This window comes from Lissotriton vulgaris, chromosome 3_1 (genome assembly GCF_964263255.1).
Source record: "Lissotriton vulgaris chromosome 3_1, aLisVul1.2, whole genome shotgun sequence".
Taxonomy (NCBI): Eukaryota; Metazoa; Chordata; class Amphibia; order Caudata; family Salamandridae; genus Lissotriton; species Lissotriton vulgaris.
In genome coordinates, this window is record NC_141689.1 from 1,620,497,518 (window position 1) to 1,620,511,947 (window position 14,430).

Genomic DNA, 14,430 nt, shown 5'->3' on the forward strand with positions numbered 1-14,430 from the left:
CTCTTAGCCATGTTATCCACCTACCATTGGATAACATGGCTAAGAAATGCTCAGGGCAGGTGTTAGCTTTTGGAGATATTCGCGCTAACTCCAAAAGTTGGTAATAGGAGATAGCGATGTTAGCGACTGTTTCCAGTCGCTAACATCTTGGCACGCCCACTTTGCATGTCGTTAGTGATAAATATCACTGACATGCAAAGCGGGGCCCAAGATGGTCGCTATCTCCTACTAGCTGTCGCTAACTGGTGTTAGCGGCAGCTAGGTAATAGGGAGATAATTTTATCTCTGCTTACTTGGCTTTTAAAGCCAAAAAAGCGGAGATAAACCCCCTTGATAATATGCCCCTATTTGCCCACAAATGTTTTGGTTTCTTTCCACACAGCTTTAACTCGCACTTTTGCTAACTCAGTATTTCTTTGGCCTTCATTCTCAGTCAGTCACTAACGTCTACTGGGATTATTTTCACAGAAGAAATTGTGCGTTTGGGGGTATTTGCCCACGCAGTAATGACCAGATAAAGCCTAGTGCTGTTTTTGCAAGTAAATATGCCACACCCTGAGTTAGTGCACCTCAGAAGAGACTATGAAGTGGTATCAGTACAGTATTTCCCCTCCCAAGCTGTGTAAAGTGGAATTATGTGCACATTGCACGCCCTTTCTCTATCATACCCACTGTACTGGCATTTAGTGGGTACGTCGTTTTCTCCCAGGTTTGCCCCAGTGTACAATGAGGGCCTTATTTACCTTTAGAGCTGTGCTTAATTTGAGCCGGTGGATTCTGGTGCTCGGCACCAGCACCTAATTGTCAACACCAGCACTTATGACAGTCTGCGCTGTATGTCTGATTTAGCGATGAGCACAATCACAGTTGTTTATTGAATCAATATACTTAGAAAATTACTAATACCTGTCACAGAAGTCATTCTTACAGCTTTGGGGGCCTTTAATAGTCTCACTTGTCAAATTTGTAAGAAGGGGATGGGTAGGAGTTGTGCTGGTACTGGCATTTGCAGTGCTGTCAGGGTCACTGCCTGGTGCAAGCTGAAAAGGGCCCTTCCACTTATTTTTTTTTTACAAATTAAGCAATGCTTTAGAGTCCAGGTTTAACAAGTCCCTTATACTCGCGCTGTGTTATATTTTCAGTAAGCCAGGAGCACATGCCAAAGGTCTAAATGTAGACACCCAGGCAAACACTATCTCGTTGAAGCCCTGCATTCTTGTTTTATCTCTAATACACATTATCAGCCAGAGCCTTTGTGCAAAAATATTTATTTGATTTTAGCAAACATCATTTCACTGGGAATAATCATGTAGTGGTAGGGTATTCTATATACATATTTTTTTCTTAAAGTACATATCGAGGGGCAGATTTACAAGACCCTTGCACCACGTTTGCGTCATTTTTAGCATGGGAAAAGTGACGCAAAAGTGTTGCAAGGGGCTTGTAAATCTGCCCCTAGTGTAGTTTCATTACCAGCTTTTGGATTCTTGGTTAACGAGTTAATCACTTTCCTTACTCATTAAAACACTTGTCTTCAAACATCTTAAATATAAATGAATTGCAGTGCTGCAAAGCATTTCTATGCATCTCAAGACTAAGTTGCCCGCGTGCTCACATAACCCTTCACTCAGGCACAGTTCAGTTACCATCAATATACATCACAGTAATGTTGAAAGTCAAATAAAAGTATACAGGTTTTTATCTGTGTACTGCTGCCTCTGTATGCTTCAAGATACTATTCTTACTACTGTATAACTCCCTAAAGCATCAAACTTGGGTATTTGTAACCTGTTAATTCTTGTAATTGTTTCTTTTTAGAGTGTCCTGCGTTAGAAGGAGTTATACCATATCTGCACACTTCAAGTTCTAATTTAAAGCCGGGGTCAGAGGTCAGTCTCTATTGTGATCCAGGCTTCCAGATTGTGGGGAACCCTGTCCAACAATGCTTGAACATGGGGCAGTGGACTCAGCCTCTCCCTCGATGTGACAGTAAGTGAATGATAACATTTTGACCAGCTCTAGAAAAATATTCGAGTCAAAGACCGTGCCCTCCTTTCAAAGAATTATGGATATTAGGAAAAAGGACACTGGTGAATTTCTTGTACACTCCAGTTTACTGGTTGCCTGATCAGCGGCATAGCTAACAATAATGTAGCAGATACAATGGTGCATTGGACTGGGCGTATGAGGGGCACACTGCAACACAGTAACAGATTTTTTACTACCTCTGCCTTGTCCTCCTTAACAGGAACGGGCCATGTCAGGTGAGTCTGGTACAGGCAAACAAACACAACTTGTTCAACATACTGCCTTCCAATTCCTCTTGTATGCCGTCACTCAACATAGACACCCACTGGGGGCATTTATAAATCTTTCAACTGAGTTGCTAAGGTATAGACTATTTTCTGCATTATTATTAGGTATGCTCAGCAATTATGTTGCCATATATCTTTGAGAAATATATTACTCATACTTTTGTGTCCACTTTCAGGTGCCAGTGTGTTTCGTCTTAACCCCTTCGGTGCTCATGACGAGCTCAGCTCGTTATGCAGTACAGTGCGCCTGTGCTCATGATGAGCTGAGCTCGTCATGACCACACCCATTTTTTTTATGGCCCAGCTCAGGAGAGGAATAAGACCAGCAGCGATGGTGTTAATCAGGAATGGCACACAGGGGATGCTACTATAATTTGCAGTTTCCTCAGTCCTTCCACATAGCCACACCCTAGGGCACCATTGACCTCCCATCATCCTACAAAACATGTATTGAATATTTGAGCTCAATCCTTATAAAACAAGGCTGTGGGACGTAGGCTTGTGTGTGATGCATGCAGATGTATTTGAAGGAGGCGGTCAAAATACATTCCCAGATGGACTCCTCTTAGGGCTCAATTATGAGTCTGGCGGTCCACGGACTGCCAGACTCGTGAAGGCGCAGCTGTCTCTTGACTTCCCTATTATGATTCATGCAGTCGGACTACCACAACCCCACCTCAGCCTCCAGGGAACCACTGCTGCTTGGTGGTGGTCAGGAATCCGCAATATGCTTAGCGGGACCACCGCAGTCCAGCCACGCTGTGGCGGAGAGGAAACAAAGGGGGTCCTGCAGAGCCCCCTGTGCCTTCTCTGCATGTGGATGCACACAGGGGGTACCACATGTGAGCCCCTGTGTGCAGAAACAAAGGACACACAATTATTGAATGGAATGCAAAACAAATCAAAACATTCACCCCCAGTGAAGAGACCTGGGTTAAATCCATCATTCTTTTGCTCACCATGCCACCCCAGTTTAGACCTGGCCATATGCAAATCAGTCTTGACCCTGTGCCTCATGGGAACAATTCAGCCCGGACAGCCAAACCAGGTCCTCCCTGGACCGGTTTCGGGTTTTCACCCCTCATCACCCAGGATAGCTTGATTCCAGTGGCACAGTGAACGCGGGACCCACGTCTGGGCATACCTGGCGCACTTAGAGCGAGGAAACAAAGGACACACCATTGATGGATGGAATGCAGAACAAATTGAAATTACCATTCCCAGTTATGAGATCTGAGTTAAATCTATCATTTTTTGCTCACCATGCCACCCCAGTTTAGACCTGACCATATGCAAATCTGTCTTGACCCGGTGCATCATGGGAACAGTCCAGCCAGAATTGCCAAGCCAGGTCCTCCCTGGACCGGAAACAGGCAACCTAGGACCAGTTTTGGGGTTTCAGCCCATATCAGTCAGGATAGCTTGATTCCAGTGGTACAGTGAGCCCTGGACCCACGCCTGGGCATACCCGGCATACTTAGGGCGAGGTAACAAAAGACCTGCACACCAGTTCCTGCACAGCATGGATTTTTCAGTCCATGCCGTGCAAGAATTGTATTTGGCATTCCCATTGCAGTGCTTATTTTCAGGGCAACACCGTGGAAACGCCAAAAACAAAGCCCACCAGACAGGAGGAAACTATTAATCTGGCGGGCAGTCTGACCGAAGCTTTGGCGGTGCAGTGGCGGGATAAACCCGGCATCGCACCGCCAAAGTCATAATCAGGCCCTTAGTGGGTCATCACTTAACATAACTACATTTCTTTATGGTGGCATCTGTTGCCATGTAGGTTTTGCATAGGGTGGCTAACAATTGTTCCCAAATACACAAATGTCTTCTCGCTATCATGTGCTTTTGTTCCTGGTATTGATTGTCCTCTTTCTATGATTCATTTTGTAATGTGGGTCCCCAGTGTCTGCACTGCCTGAGAACATGTGAAAAATTAGCATTCCTAAACAAAGAATCCCTAACCGTGTGTAACATGGCTCAGGAGCACTGCACAACTTGAGCCATAGTTTGTCAATGCAAGGATAAGCACTTATTAATGAAGTCCAGTACTTTCAGCTGGAGCTTTGCAGTTCTGATGAGGCAATCACACATTTCATTTCAAAACATGAAGTACTGCAGTGAATAAGGTTAGTCCAAGCCTTCCTCTCATTGTGCAATATTGACACCTGCCATAAGGTGATAGTGTATTATAGAATCATAGGAAGAGTTGACACAGCCCACTATGCTATGCCAACAACACAAGCCTCCCCATAGACTAATACATAGGGGGAATGACACAAATGTCAGATTAAAAATATCACATGACATAAATAATGGGTCAAAAATATCCAGCTTGCCAAAATATTGTGAAACAGAAAATTGAAGATAAGAATATAATATTTTGGGTATATAATATAGTTTTTAAGTATGGCATTGTATTTAATAGTATTTAATTCATTTTGTTGTAATAAATATTGTTTTTGTATTCATTTACTGTTTCAGTTAATATATTGATTTTAGATGTTAGTATTCTTAGTATAATTGTTATTAGGTTTTCAATATAGTTTGCAATTTTAAATGTTTCATTGTTTTTCTTACATTAAAGTTGTAAATAGTAATAGTTGTAGTAATAGTAGTAATAGTTGCATTGGGTTTTTAGAGGATTTATTATAAATTAAATAATTAATCAACTAATAATTATGTAAATTGTTTTTCATTGTTATTTTATGTGTTTAAGTGTAATTTGTCAATTTCAATGTATATTTTAATTCTTATAGATTTGTTAATTTATGTAATCGTAGCAGGTGGTTAGAGTTGTAGGGGAATGGGATGGGTAGTTAACTAAATTATAATTGATTTAAATTGTTATGGTAAATTAAATAGTTATGGTAACTAAAATAGTTGAATAACAATTAATTATGTAAATTGTTTAATTTATGTTTTTTATTTTTGCTTCTAGGCGAGAAAGTGGATTTTTAAAAATTATTTTAAAGTTTATTCAGTTTAATTTTTCATTTTCTTTTAAATTATTTAGTATGTCTTTTTTTATATATAATATAATTTGATAAGTTTCTGTTATTAGGTATTTTAATGTTGTGTACCCCTTTCCACCAATACCACTTCTGTCTCGAGTTCTAATAAAGATAAGGACTGACTGGGCCTAAATCATCAAGGTGTTCCGGAATGAACATTGAGAGTTTGGTACTCCTGAGCATGAGCATTCGTCCTTAGATCAGGCTGCCCCCTCAGGAGGATCTCCTGTTGCAGCTGCAGGGAAGGTATTGCACCCAAACCTGCACACTCTTCACCTTCATGCCTCAAGATTGAGTGGTGACAGTTGAATTTTTTAATCTATCTCTCAAAATCTTTAATTTTATCTGACAGCCAGGCATGTGCTGTTGCTTGTGTTACCCTTAGCCCAGCAATGCCTTGCCCTGGGCACTGTTAACGTTTCCTGTTTGCTATCTTGGCCTTCTTGTTGCTCCCGGAACTTCCCTCTTTATTTCAGTCACCCATGTAGTGTATTTTCTTCAAGGCTTACAGCAACTGTTCCCACCCAAACAAACAGGTTCTTCGAACCCAGACCTCTAACCTGTAAAGTGAATACCCCATTTCATTTCAGCCAGCACATCCTACTGCTGATATTTTTTGATACAGCTCATCTCTGCAAAGTGGAGGAGGGCTCCATTATATGGAGCCTATAAGAGCCCTCTCCTTTTACATCAATCTTTTCAAAGAAAACTGTGTGGACGATCAGCTATGCTTAGAGTTCGAAAAAAAAGGCAAGGCAGTTCAGAAACGGACCCTTTCTTGTCGGATTGTGCTCTGCATACAAATCTGCTACACATTGGCTAAACAGTAGCCCTCTGAAGGCTTGTGGGCTTATTCTACCAGAACCAAATTGGCCACTATTGCTGTAGCAGATGGACTGCCTGTCGTGGACATCTGCCAGGCTGCTACCAGGATGTAACTCCAAACGTTCATGAAACACTACTGGCTGGATAGTCAGGTCCATCGAGACAGGCAAATTTGCCCATTCGTCCTTCAGGCCTTTTTGGTTTTATCCAGTTCAGAGACCCACCTCCAGAGAGGTTTTGCTTGGGTATCTATTCTAGAAATTTGAGGTTAGAAGTCTCGGTCAGAAGAGCAAATTACTTACCTTCGGTAATGCTTATTTTGGTAGAGACTCTGTCTAACTGCAAATTCCTAACTGACCCTCCCATCTTACCCGCTCTGTGAAATTGGCTCTTCACCCAAAAGACCCTGTTAGTTGCTGAACACTAGTCCTACATCATGCAGTCATGGTTCTGCATTTTCTTGTGTGGAAATAGATCCAAAAGAAACTAATGTCAGTGCGCTGGCGTGGCGATAATATGGGCACAATGCATGTCACTTCCGACTCAAACGACGTTGACGTGGAGCTGCTTGACACCACCTTCCGGTGCACTTAGGTACTGCTGAAGATTTTCTAGATCCAGTCTGATGGCTGGGGAATATTCTAAGGTGAGGAATCTGTAGTCAGATAGTCTCTACCAGAACAAGATAACGTTTGCTCTATTATATTCGTATTAACATCCCCGAAAACAGTTTAATGCATGGTGCAGAACTCCCGCTTCAGCCCCACAGCTCTCCGGCTGCATCTTAATGCAGCGCACACGGAGCTCTTTCGTTCGGACAGGGTATATTTGCAGTTATAATGTTTTGTTTCCTTTCCAACAGGTGCCCCCTGAAAGTAAGCACAGCGTTTCACTCCCAATATGTGTTTTACAAATAATATTGTTTGCTCTTCTTTCCAGAAGAAACGCTCGAAAGATGGCTACAAACATTCAAGTCCAATATTTATCACGCGCTATAGTTCGTTCACGTTCAATAGGGTGCTCTTCAAAAGCAAATGCAGAGTTTCAATTGGACGCTGTTCATTATACACAATTTCACTTTCAGCACTCATCCCGAAAATCACACACATATTTTAACTTAGTCAGAGCGTATTCCAAATAATTACCTCTTTCACTTCAACGCGAACCCCTTAGATGATCGTTTCCGTCTGGGGATATATGTATATAGTACTTAAATATAGTGTCTATTAACCCCAATGAGGCGTTGAATAATATGTCATTGGTTGTCAAGTGGGTACCCCGTCACAAGCCCATATAGATTTATACTCGAACGCAGTGTTGTTTGCAATAATATTTTCTGTCTCTTCTAGAATGTGTCTCATTTAAAGCAATTACAAAGTTTAAATCACTGAGTTTCTACACATCAACTTATTTCCCATTGAGCGCTCCCTCCAAGCGATCGTTCAGGTGATGTGTATTAAAGTTAATAATGGTTTGTTGACGAACTGCTTTTACAATGAAACCGTTTCAGGTGCAAGTGTTAAAACGAGTATAGAGCGCCATCTGGTGGAAACAACGAATAAGAAAGCAGACGGATACATGAAAAACAAGCAGCACTGAAAGCGATCGCTTTCGCAATCGCTATTGTTAAAAAAAAAAAAACGCCAGCGGGTGGTGCACGCGCGCGCGCCACTGCCAGCATATATCTTCAATTATCTCCGCCGTGACGGCCGAGATAATTGAAGATATATGGCCTTCTGGTGCTCGTAACAGACACTAATAGGCCATAGGCGGAGCTACGCGACCGCCTATGGCCTATTGCGTCTTCTGTCTCTAAAGCACACGCACGCAAAGACCAACAGGAATGCACCTAGGAAATAACATGCACGAGCAGCGTGGATTTCCTAGGAACATTTTGAAAAGCCCTGAGAAAAGGACTCTGGGCTACGCCCACTGCTTATGCAGTGTACGCTAGGCCCGAGACCTAAAAAGCATTACTGAAGGTAAGTAACTTGTTCAACAGCACTTTCTTTCCAATTGCAAATTCCTAAACAGCTAGTTTTGAAATAACTGAACAAATGGATAAAGCGGAGGAAAGTGAACAATGTCATGGAAAAATGCTCTGTTTCAGAGGTAGGCAATGCATATATATTGAGCAGTTAGTCCTACAAAATACATGATCTACATTTAACAGAGACCATCACATTTAATAAAATAAAAACTACAGATATGGGCCATGTTTTAAACATACCAAAAAGTTCTTGTGTAAATCAGCTGTCAATTCTATATTCAGGTATCTGGTATCATCCAACTTTAGTTGTTTTGTCATCAATTTGTGTCACAAAATTATTACATCATGCTTATACAACTAATGTCTAAACCAAGGATCTCTGGGATCGAAGTTCTTGAAACTCTCATGGTTTTTCAAAACCCTCAAAGTACAGATTAATAAAATGAGTTTATGTTCACATCATTCTGGGTGATGTGTGTAATAGTGTTTCCCCCTATCTGTAAAATAAAATATTTGTTTACACGATGAAAACAATTTTTTATATTCCACGTTGCAAAATCCTCTACAATTTGTTTTTAATACAATTCGTTTGAATAAGTCTGAGGTACCTCATGTTGCTAATTTCTACGAACCTCTTTTCTAATCTCCTGCCCACTCAACTGTATTTGACATTATGGATCACCACGCTATGCTCACTCTTCTCTGCTTCTACTGATTGTTTGTTTTCAGTGACAATTCTTATCCAGCTACACTACCAAATCACTCATCAACACCCTTCTAATGGTGGCGCTACATTACAGCAAAAACCTGCCTGTCAGCCCCACTAACAACTCTACTAACTCGGCCAAAGTTATGCATTTTGATACCAAAACAGTTTTCAGTTTTCCATCCCTATATCAAATTCAAGTCAGAAGTGATCCATAAAGGATGGTTAGAGTTAGTAATAATAAACATATACATACCATGCAATGTAGTGGTGTTCCATTGTCGAGAACATGATATTATTGCAAGTTGACAACAACCTTAATATAGTATCATAAAGGTCGTCAAACACAAAAATATTGTGGAAGAAAAATATTGTTACAAAATCCCTGCTAACTATAATATAAACTTTCTTAAACCCATAAGGAAATAGCAAAAATATTACCCTAAATGTCAAAACATCAGAAAATGAACAATATGGAAAATTTTCAAAATATCAATAAAACATTAAAAGTAATTTTAAAAACTGCAAAAATATCAACAACCATAACATTGCCTAATATCCAATTCAATTAAATACATCATTATTCCATTATTCAAAAAAGAATCATAAAAGAGCAGTAAAATACAGTGTAAATTCATAAAACTCCAAATTACAGATAACATCTATTAATAAAAAGACCATAGTAATAAGTATATAGTCTCTCCATTGGAAATACTTCCACTAAAGTGCAGATGGTAGCTTAAGTATGAGCTAAAAATCCATTGGATGGAGCCAGCGCATTGAGTTTTTTAGGAAGCACTTCACAAAGTGGCAAACAGCAGGATCAGGCATCATTGTGAGGAAATAAAGTGCAGGTCTTTATTGACAAAAATGTTTTTTTTTTAGAACAGGTGATAAATATCTGTACCTGATAGGCTCCTAATATTTACAGAAAAAAAATTAAATGCTCCAGCATCTTAGGTGAGGTTAAATTGCAGGGGCGGAGAAATATGAACTTCTGGTCATATAGCCTTAGCTGCAAACAGTGATTGCTTCTAATCCATCCTGCATGAAACCTAGAGGCCTATTAGGATGGCCGACGGACCTGCGTCTGTCCGCCACCCCGAAGTGGAGGGACCGTCCGCAGGGGCAGCGGCGGTTCCTCCATGCCAATTAGAATGTGACCGCCACCCTGGCGGTCACATCCCGTATCTCTAACCTTGCGGCGGGTGCTGCTTGAAGCAGCACCCGCCGCAAGGTTTAAAATGCATGTTTTTCATTTACATGCACAAAGCGGCAGGCACGCGCGGTGCCTGCCGCTTTGTGCATGTAAATGTAGGGGGGTACCATAGGTACCCCCCATGTGCACCCCGCACCCTCGACACCCTGTGGGCCCGCAACGGGCCCCCAAACACAAAAGACCACATGCTTTTCCATGGCAGAAAAGCCGCCGTGGAAAAGCATGTTTCAGCCTGCATCCTAATATGGCTGGCGGTGTCTTGCAGACACCGCCACCATATTTGCTTGCATACACCGCGGATCAGCGGCGGACGGACTTGCCGTCCTCCGCTGATCCCACCGCCATCCTAATGTGGCGGTGGGTGTTTCAGATGTCCGCGGCGGTCAATCCGCATCGTCCAGGCCAGCGGTGGCTTCCGCCGGCCCGGAGGATGCGGATTCACCGCCATCCTAATCGGCCCCTTAGTTAGGCCCCTTAGTTAGGAGTGACCTTTCCCATATGTGTTTCACCAAAGTAAGGTAAGGCTCAATCAACTTTTAAGAACTATATAATCTCTCAGAACAGATTTTCCCAATTCCCTGCTATCCCTATTCAGATGCAGATCTCATAAAAAGCTTCTATACCCTTGCACCGTCCTCCTTGCCTAACATATGGGGTGACAAATACATGTCTAGTCTTCCCATTCCTTCAGCGGTTCTCTTAATGTACCTCAGCCAATGAATCATATACCGAAAATAGCAAGCTAAGCAATTAGTCATGGTTAATTAAAGTATGCTGGTTTCCCAATAATACAAACCAAAGAAGGTGTGGCACAGGTTTCACATGATCGTCTGCATAGGTTAGGCCCAGTTCCTCATGAGGGAATGAATGGGGGACTACATGGGCCTACATCTAATGAGGTTCCGTGACGATTTGAACCCTTGTTTTCAACATTGTCGTAAACTCATAATTTTGGTACCAATGAACCGCAAATGATTCATTTAGCATATCCTGGTGTTTTCGCTATGTTACGAGCAAGAGCACTCCTGTTATAACCACATTTCTGATACACCGATGGCATCCATTTTAGATCATGGCATCCATCTTGTTTCCTTGCCCTCACATAGTCAATGGACACGCAGTGACCTCTGATCAACCCATTTCACTTAAGGACACGTAAGCTTTAGCTGGCGATTCACCATGCTAGTGACACGTGCACCTTAGAACAGAAACGCTGTGGCCGCATGACTCGGCAAAAGCTGCCTCCCCAGCCTGAGGCCAGTCCTGCTATACTGGTTCTCGTGTTCGTTGGCCTGATCATGATTAGGCGGCCGAAGATGGTAGCCTTGCCCATTTACGACCCACAAACATCTCTTATCCTGCTTTTCTATCTTCTGCACCTGGCTCTGCTCCTTTCCTTCTGGGCCTTTATTAGGGGGAGGTAACGAAATTTACGATGAGGCGGTCCGGCTCTTGAATGAAAAGTTGACATGGGATTATGATGGAACAGTGGGAACCCCTCGTTCGTAATGTTTTGACATCAGATATTGTTGACGATTCTTGTGTAACGCCAAATATTTATTGTTTAGGACATGAAGGTTTAGAAACATACTAACATGTGAAGAATGTTGCCCCAAGCTAAAAATTTTGTATTTAAGGAGCAACCCACTTTGTACAAATGGAACAGGCTCCTAGAATCTGCCCGTGTGTAGTTTCTGTGACTTCTGTGTCCCTGCAGTAATAAACCTTTGGTCTTTGACGCCACCATCGAGAAGCCCGTGTTTCTGTTTATTTGTGCACCGAGACAGGTAGAACTCAGGGGTCTTAGGGTGTTGTCCCTGACACCTCTGGACAGTACCAAAAAGTCCAGAACTCCACTAACAGCCACCTACAAAAGGCATTCTCCTCCTGCTGTTATTTTGAACCATCCTGATACTCCCATATGACTGCCCCAAAGATACAAACTGGAAGACATTTTGGTGGGTAGAATTCGGGAAATGAGAGTGTGGGTTTACTGCCAACACTGGTCACCAGCCCAGACAGGGCCCTAGCAGAGTAATTAAAGCGGAGTAACCGGTCTGAGATGCAGGGGAGCCAGCTACTATGGGAATTAAAGATATCCCAGATAGGAAACATCATTAACCCTTGCTATGTTTTTCTACTTTATTGAGATTGGTCTAATGTTACAGTTTTGCTGACCACAAGCCATATAGTGAAATGTATCAATGTTGAACTTCCAGGTCTAAATTCTCCATTATCTATGAGACAACGAAGGTTGTTTGGCATATGGCAGAGCAGGAAAGCATCGTCAGCATAGAGTAGGGCAGGGACAAAGGTAGATTTCACCCTGGGCAAGTTCTTCCACTGTGAGATTAAAAAAGAATTTAGACCATTTATATACAGGATAAAGAAGATAGGAGCTGAAACACAGCCCTGATGTAAGCCCCAGGATTAGTCAAAAGGTTCAGTCCATTCACCCACTGCTCCATATCCAATTGGTGCGGTGACCCAGTGGTGTAATGAATGCAAATATTCTACCAAGGGCTGGGGCAAACCTGTCTGGATTAAAATATTCCATAACTTGGAGCTATTAACACACTCAAGATCCATAAAAGCAAGATAAAATGATCCCTATTAAGGTCGAGCCTAGGCAGTGCATGCGCTGTCTCTCCGGGACATTCAGTAATTAGCATAGCTAGGGGAACTCCACCTATTGTGCTTGCATTGGTTTGATCGCTTGTCTGTTAAATTTCTTGTGTGTTGACAGGTTAATATGTCTGTTAGTTCCTCTTTTATGGGGGTGGGAACGCTTCTACAGCACTGCTTAACTACTGTAAACATGCTATTAGTGGGAATAAGTCTTTGTGTTGGAACTCTTTCGTTTATTTGCGTGCTTAATTGGTTTGCTCATGGCAGTCGGGTTGGGCGGGGCAATCTTCCGCAGTCTCCCCTGGCTTTTATAAAAAATCGCAGCGGGCCTCACAGGTGCAATTTGCTGCTGCAGGCCGGCTCTCTGATCCCCTGTCCTGCCGCTGCCACGGCCCCTCCAGTCTTGTTAACTTAGTTTATGCCATTGCGCTTTTGAAGTGGATGCTTCGCTTTTTTTTTTTTTTTAAATATGCTCCCTTCTCACTTCACGCTGGCTGCAGATTTTTCATCACAGTGGATGGGATCCACAAGAGCGATGTGGGTGCCTCCATGCCTGCTTTCACTTTCAAGCAGCCCGGGACAATGGCAGCCGAGGTCTCGCATTTACCAGAGTTTGAGCTATTGCCATTGTAAATGACAATAGCTTAAACTCTCGTAGATGTGAGATCGTTTGTATTGCAAATGCTTTTTTTTCCTTCAGTGTGGCACCATGCGTGCTTTCACTTTCACTTTCACTCTTTTTTTGTCAGAGGGCCATGCGCTTTTCATGGCGCCCCGCACACTCCACTCCCGGGATGCTTCCCTCAATGACTAATTAAGAGCGCCTCTTCTTTTAATGTTTAGCACGCCATGCGCACTTTCACTTAATTTATTTTCTTGAAAGTGGGCCATGCACTTTCTGTTTTACCTGGGTGCCCCCACACACACCACTCCCCCATCCATGCCCTTCCTGTAGCTTGTATTTTTTTCCTGATGCAGTGTCCGCTTTGTGATGTTTCCTGCAGGGTGCCTTTGATTTCTTTTGCACAGCTCACACAACTGGTTTAATTAGGTTGCAGTTGGTGTAGAGGTCCTACACGCTGTTTTCACACCCCGCGGCAACTGCACTGTTCTGAAAACTATCCCCCCATGGCCTTGAAGGCATAGTTAGGCCCCCACTATGTTGAGCTCCCCACTAAGGGTGGGCGTAAAATCCGTTTCGCGGGCGAATTTGCGGATTTTCCGCGATTTCGCGATACGCGAATCTCGCGAAATCGCGGTAAAATCCGCGAATCAGCGGGGACGAATTTTCAGCCAAGCAAGGGTTACAGCAGCAGGTGCAAAAGTTGAAACTAATTTCTTTGTACCCTATTACAAAAGGGTTACAAACAAATTAACTTCAACTTGGACACCTGCTGCTAATTGCTTCCTGGCGCCTTGTTGCCTACTTGCAACTATTCTCTGACCCTGCTCTGACCCTTGAAGCAGGGTCAGAGAATAGTTACAAGTAGGCAACGAGGCACCTGTCCAAGGAATTAAACCTCATCAGGAAGCACTTACAGATATAAAAAACAGGAAGAAGGGAGAGGATGGCAAATACACCCATTTTGAGTTGTCAGGAGGGGTTAAACTAAAAGAGACCTTTACAGCACAATTTTCATATGCATTTTGCTAAAAATAAAAAGCTGTATGTTCTGTAGGGGCAACTCCGGAATCTGGCCCTTCAGAGATCCGGCCTCTCTTTCTTT

General features: G+C 42.7%; 1 protein-coding gene across 2 annotated transcripts in view; it reads left to right on the top strand.

Moving 5' to 3' along the window:
* Positions 1 to 14,430, top strand: part of SVEP1 (sushi, von Willebrand factor type A, EGF and pentraxin domain containing 1) — a 1,018,759-nt gene that overhangs the window by 715,275 nt on the left and 289,054 nt on the right. For both annotated transcript variants that reach the window (XM_086962106.1, XM_086962105.1), the window contains exon 30: positions 1,819 to 1,989. In XM_086962106.1, the coding sequence (XP_086818232.1) occupies positions 1,819 to 1,989 (171 nt within the window). The remainder of the gene's footprint in view (positions 1 to 1,818; positions 1,990 to 14,430) is intronic.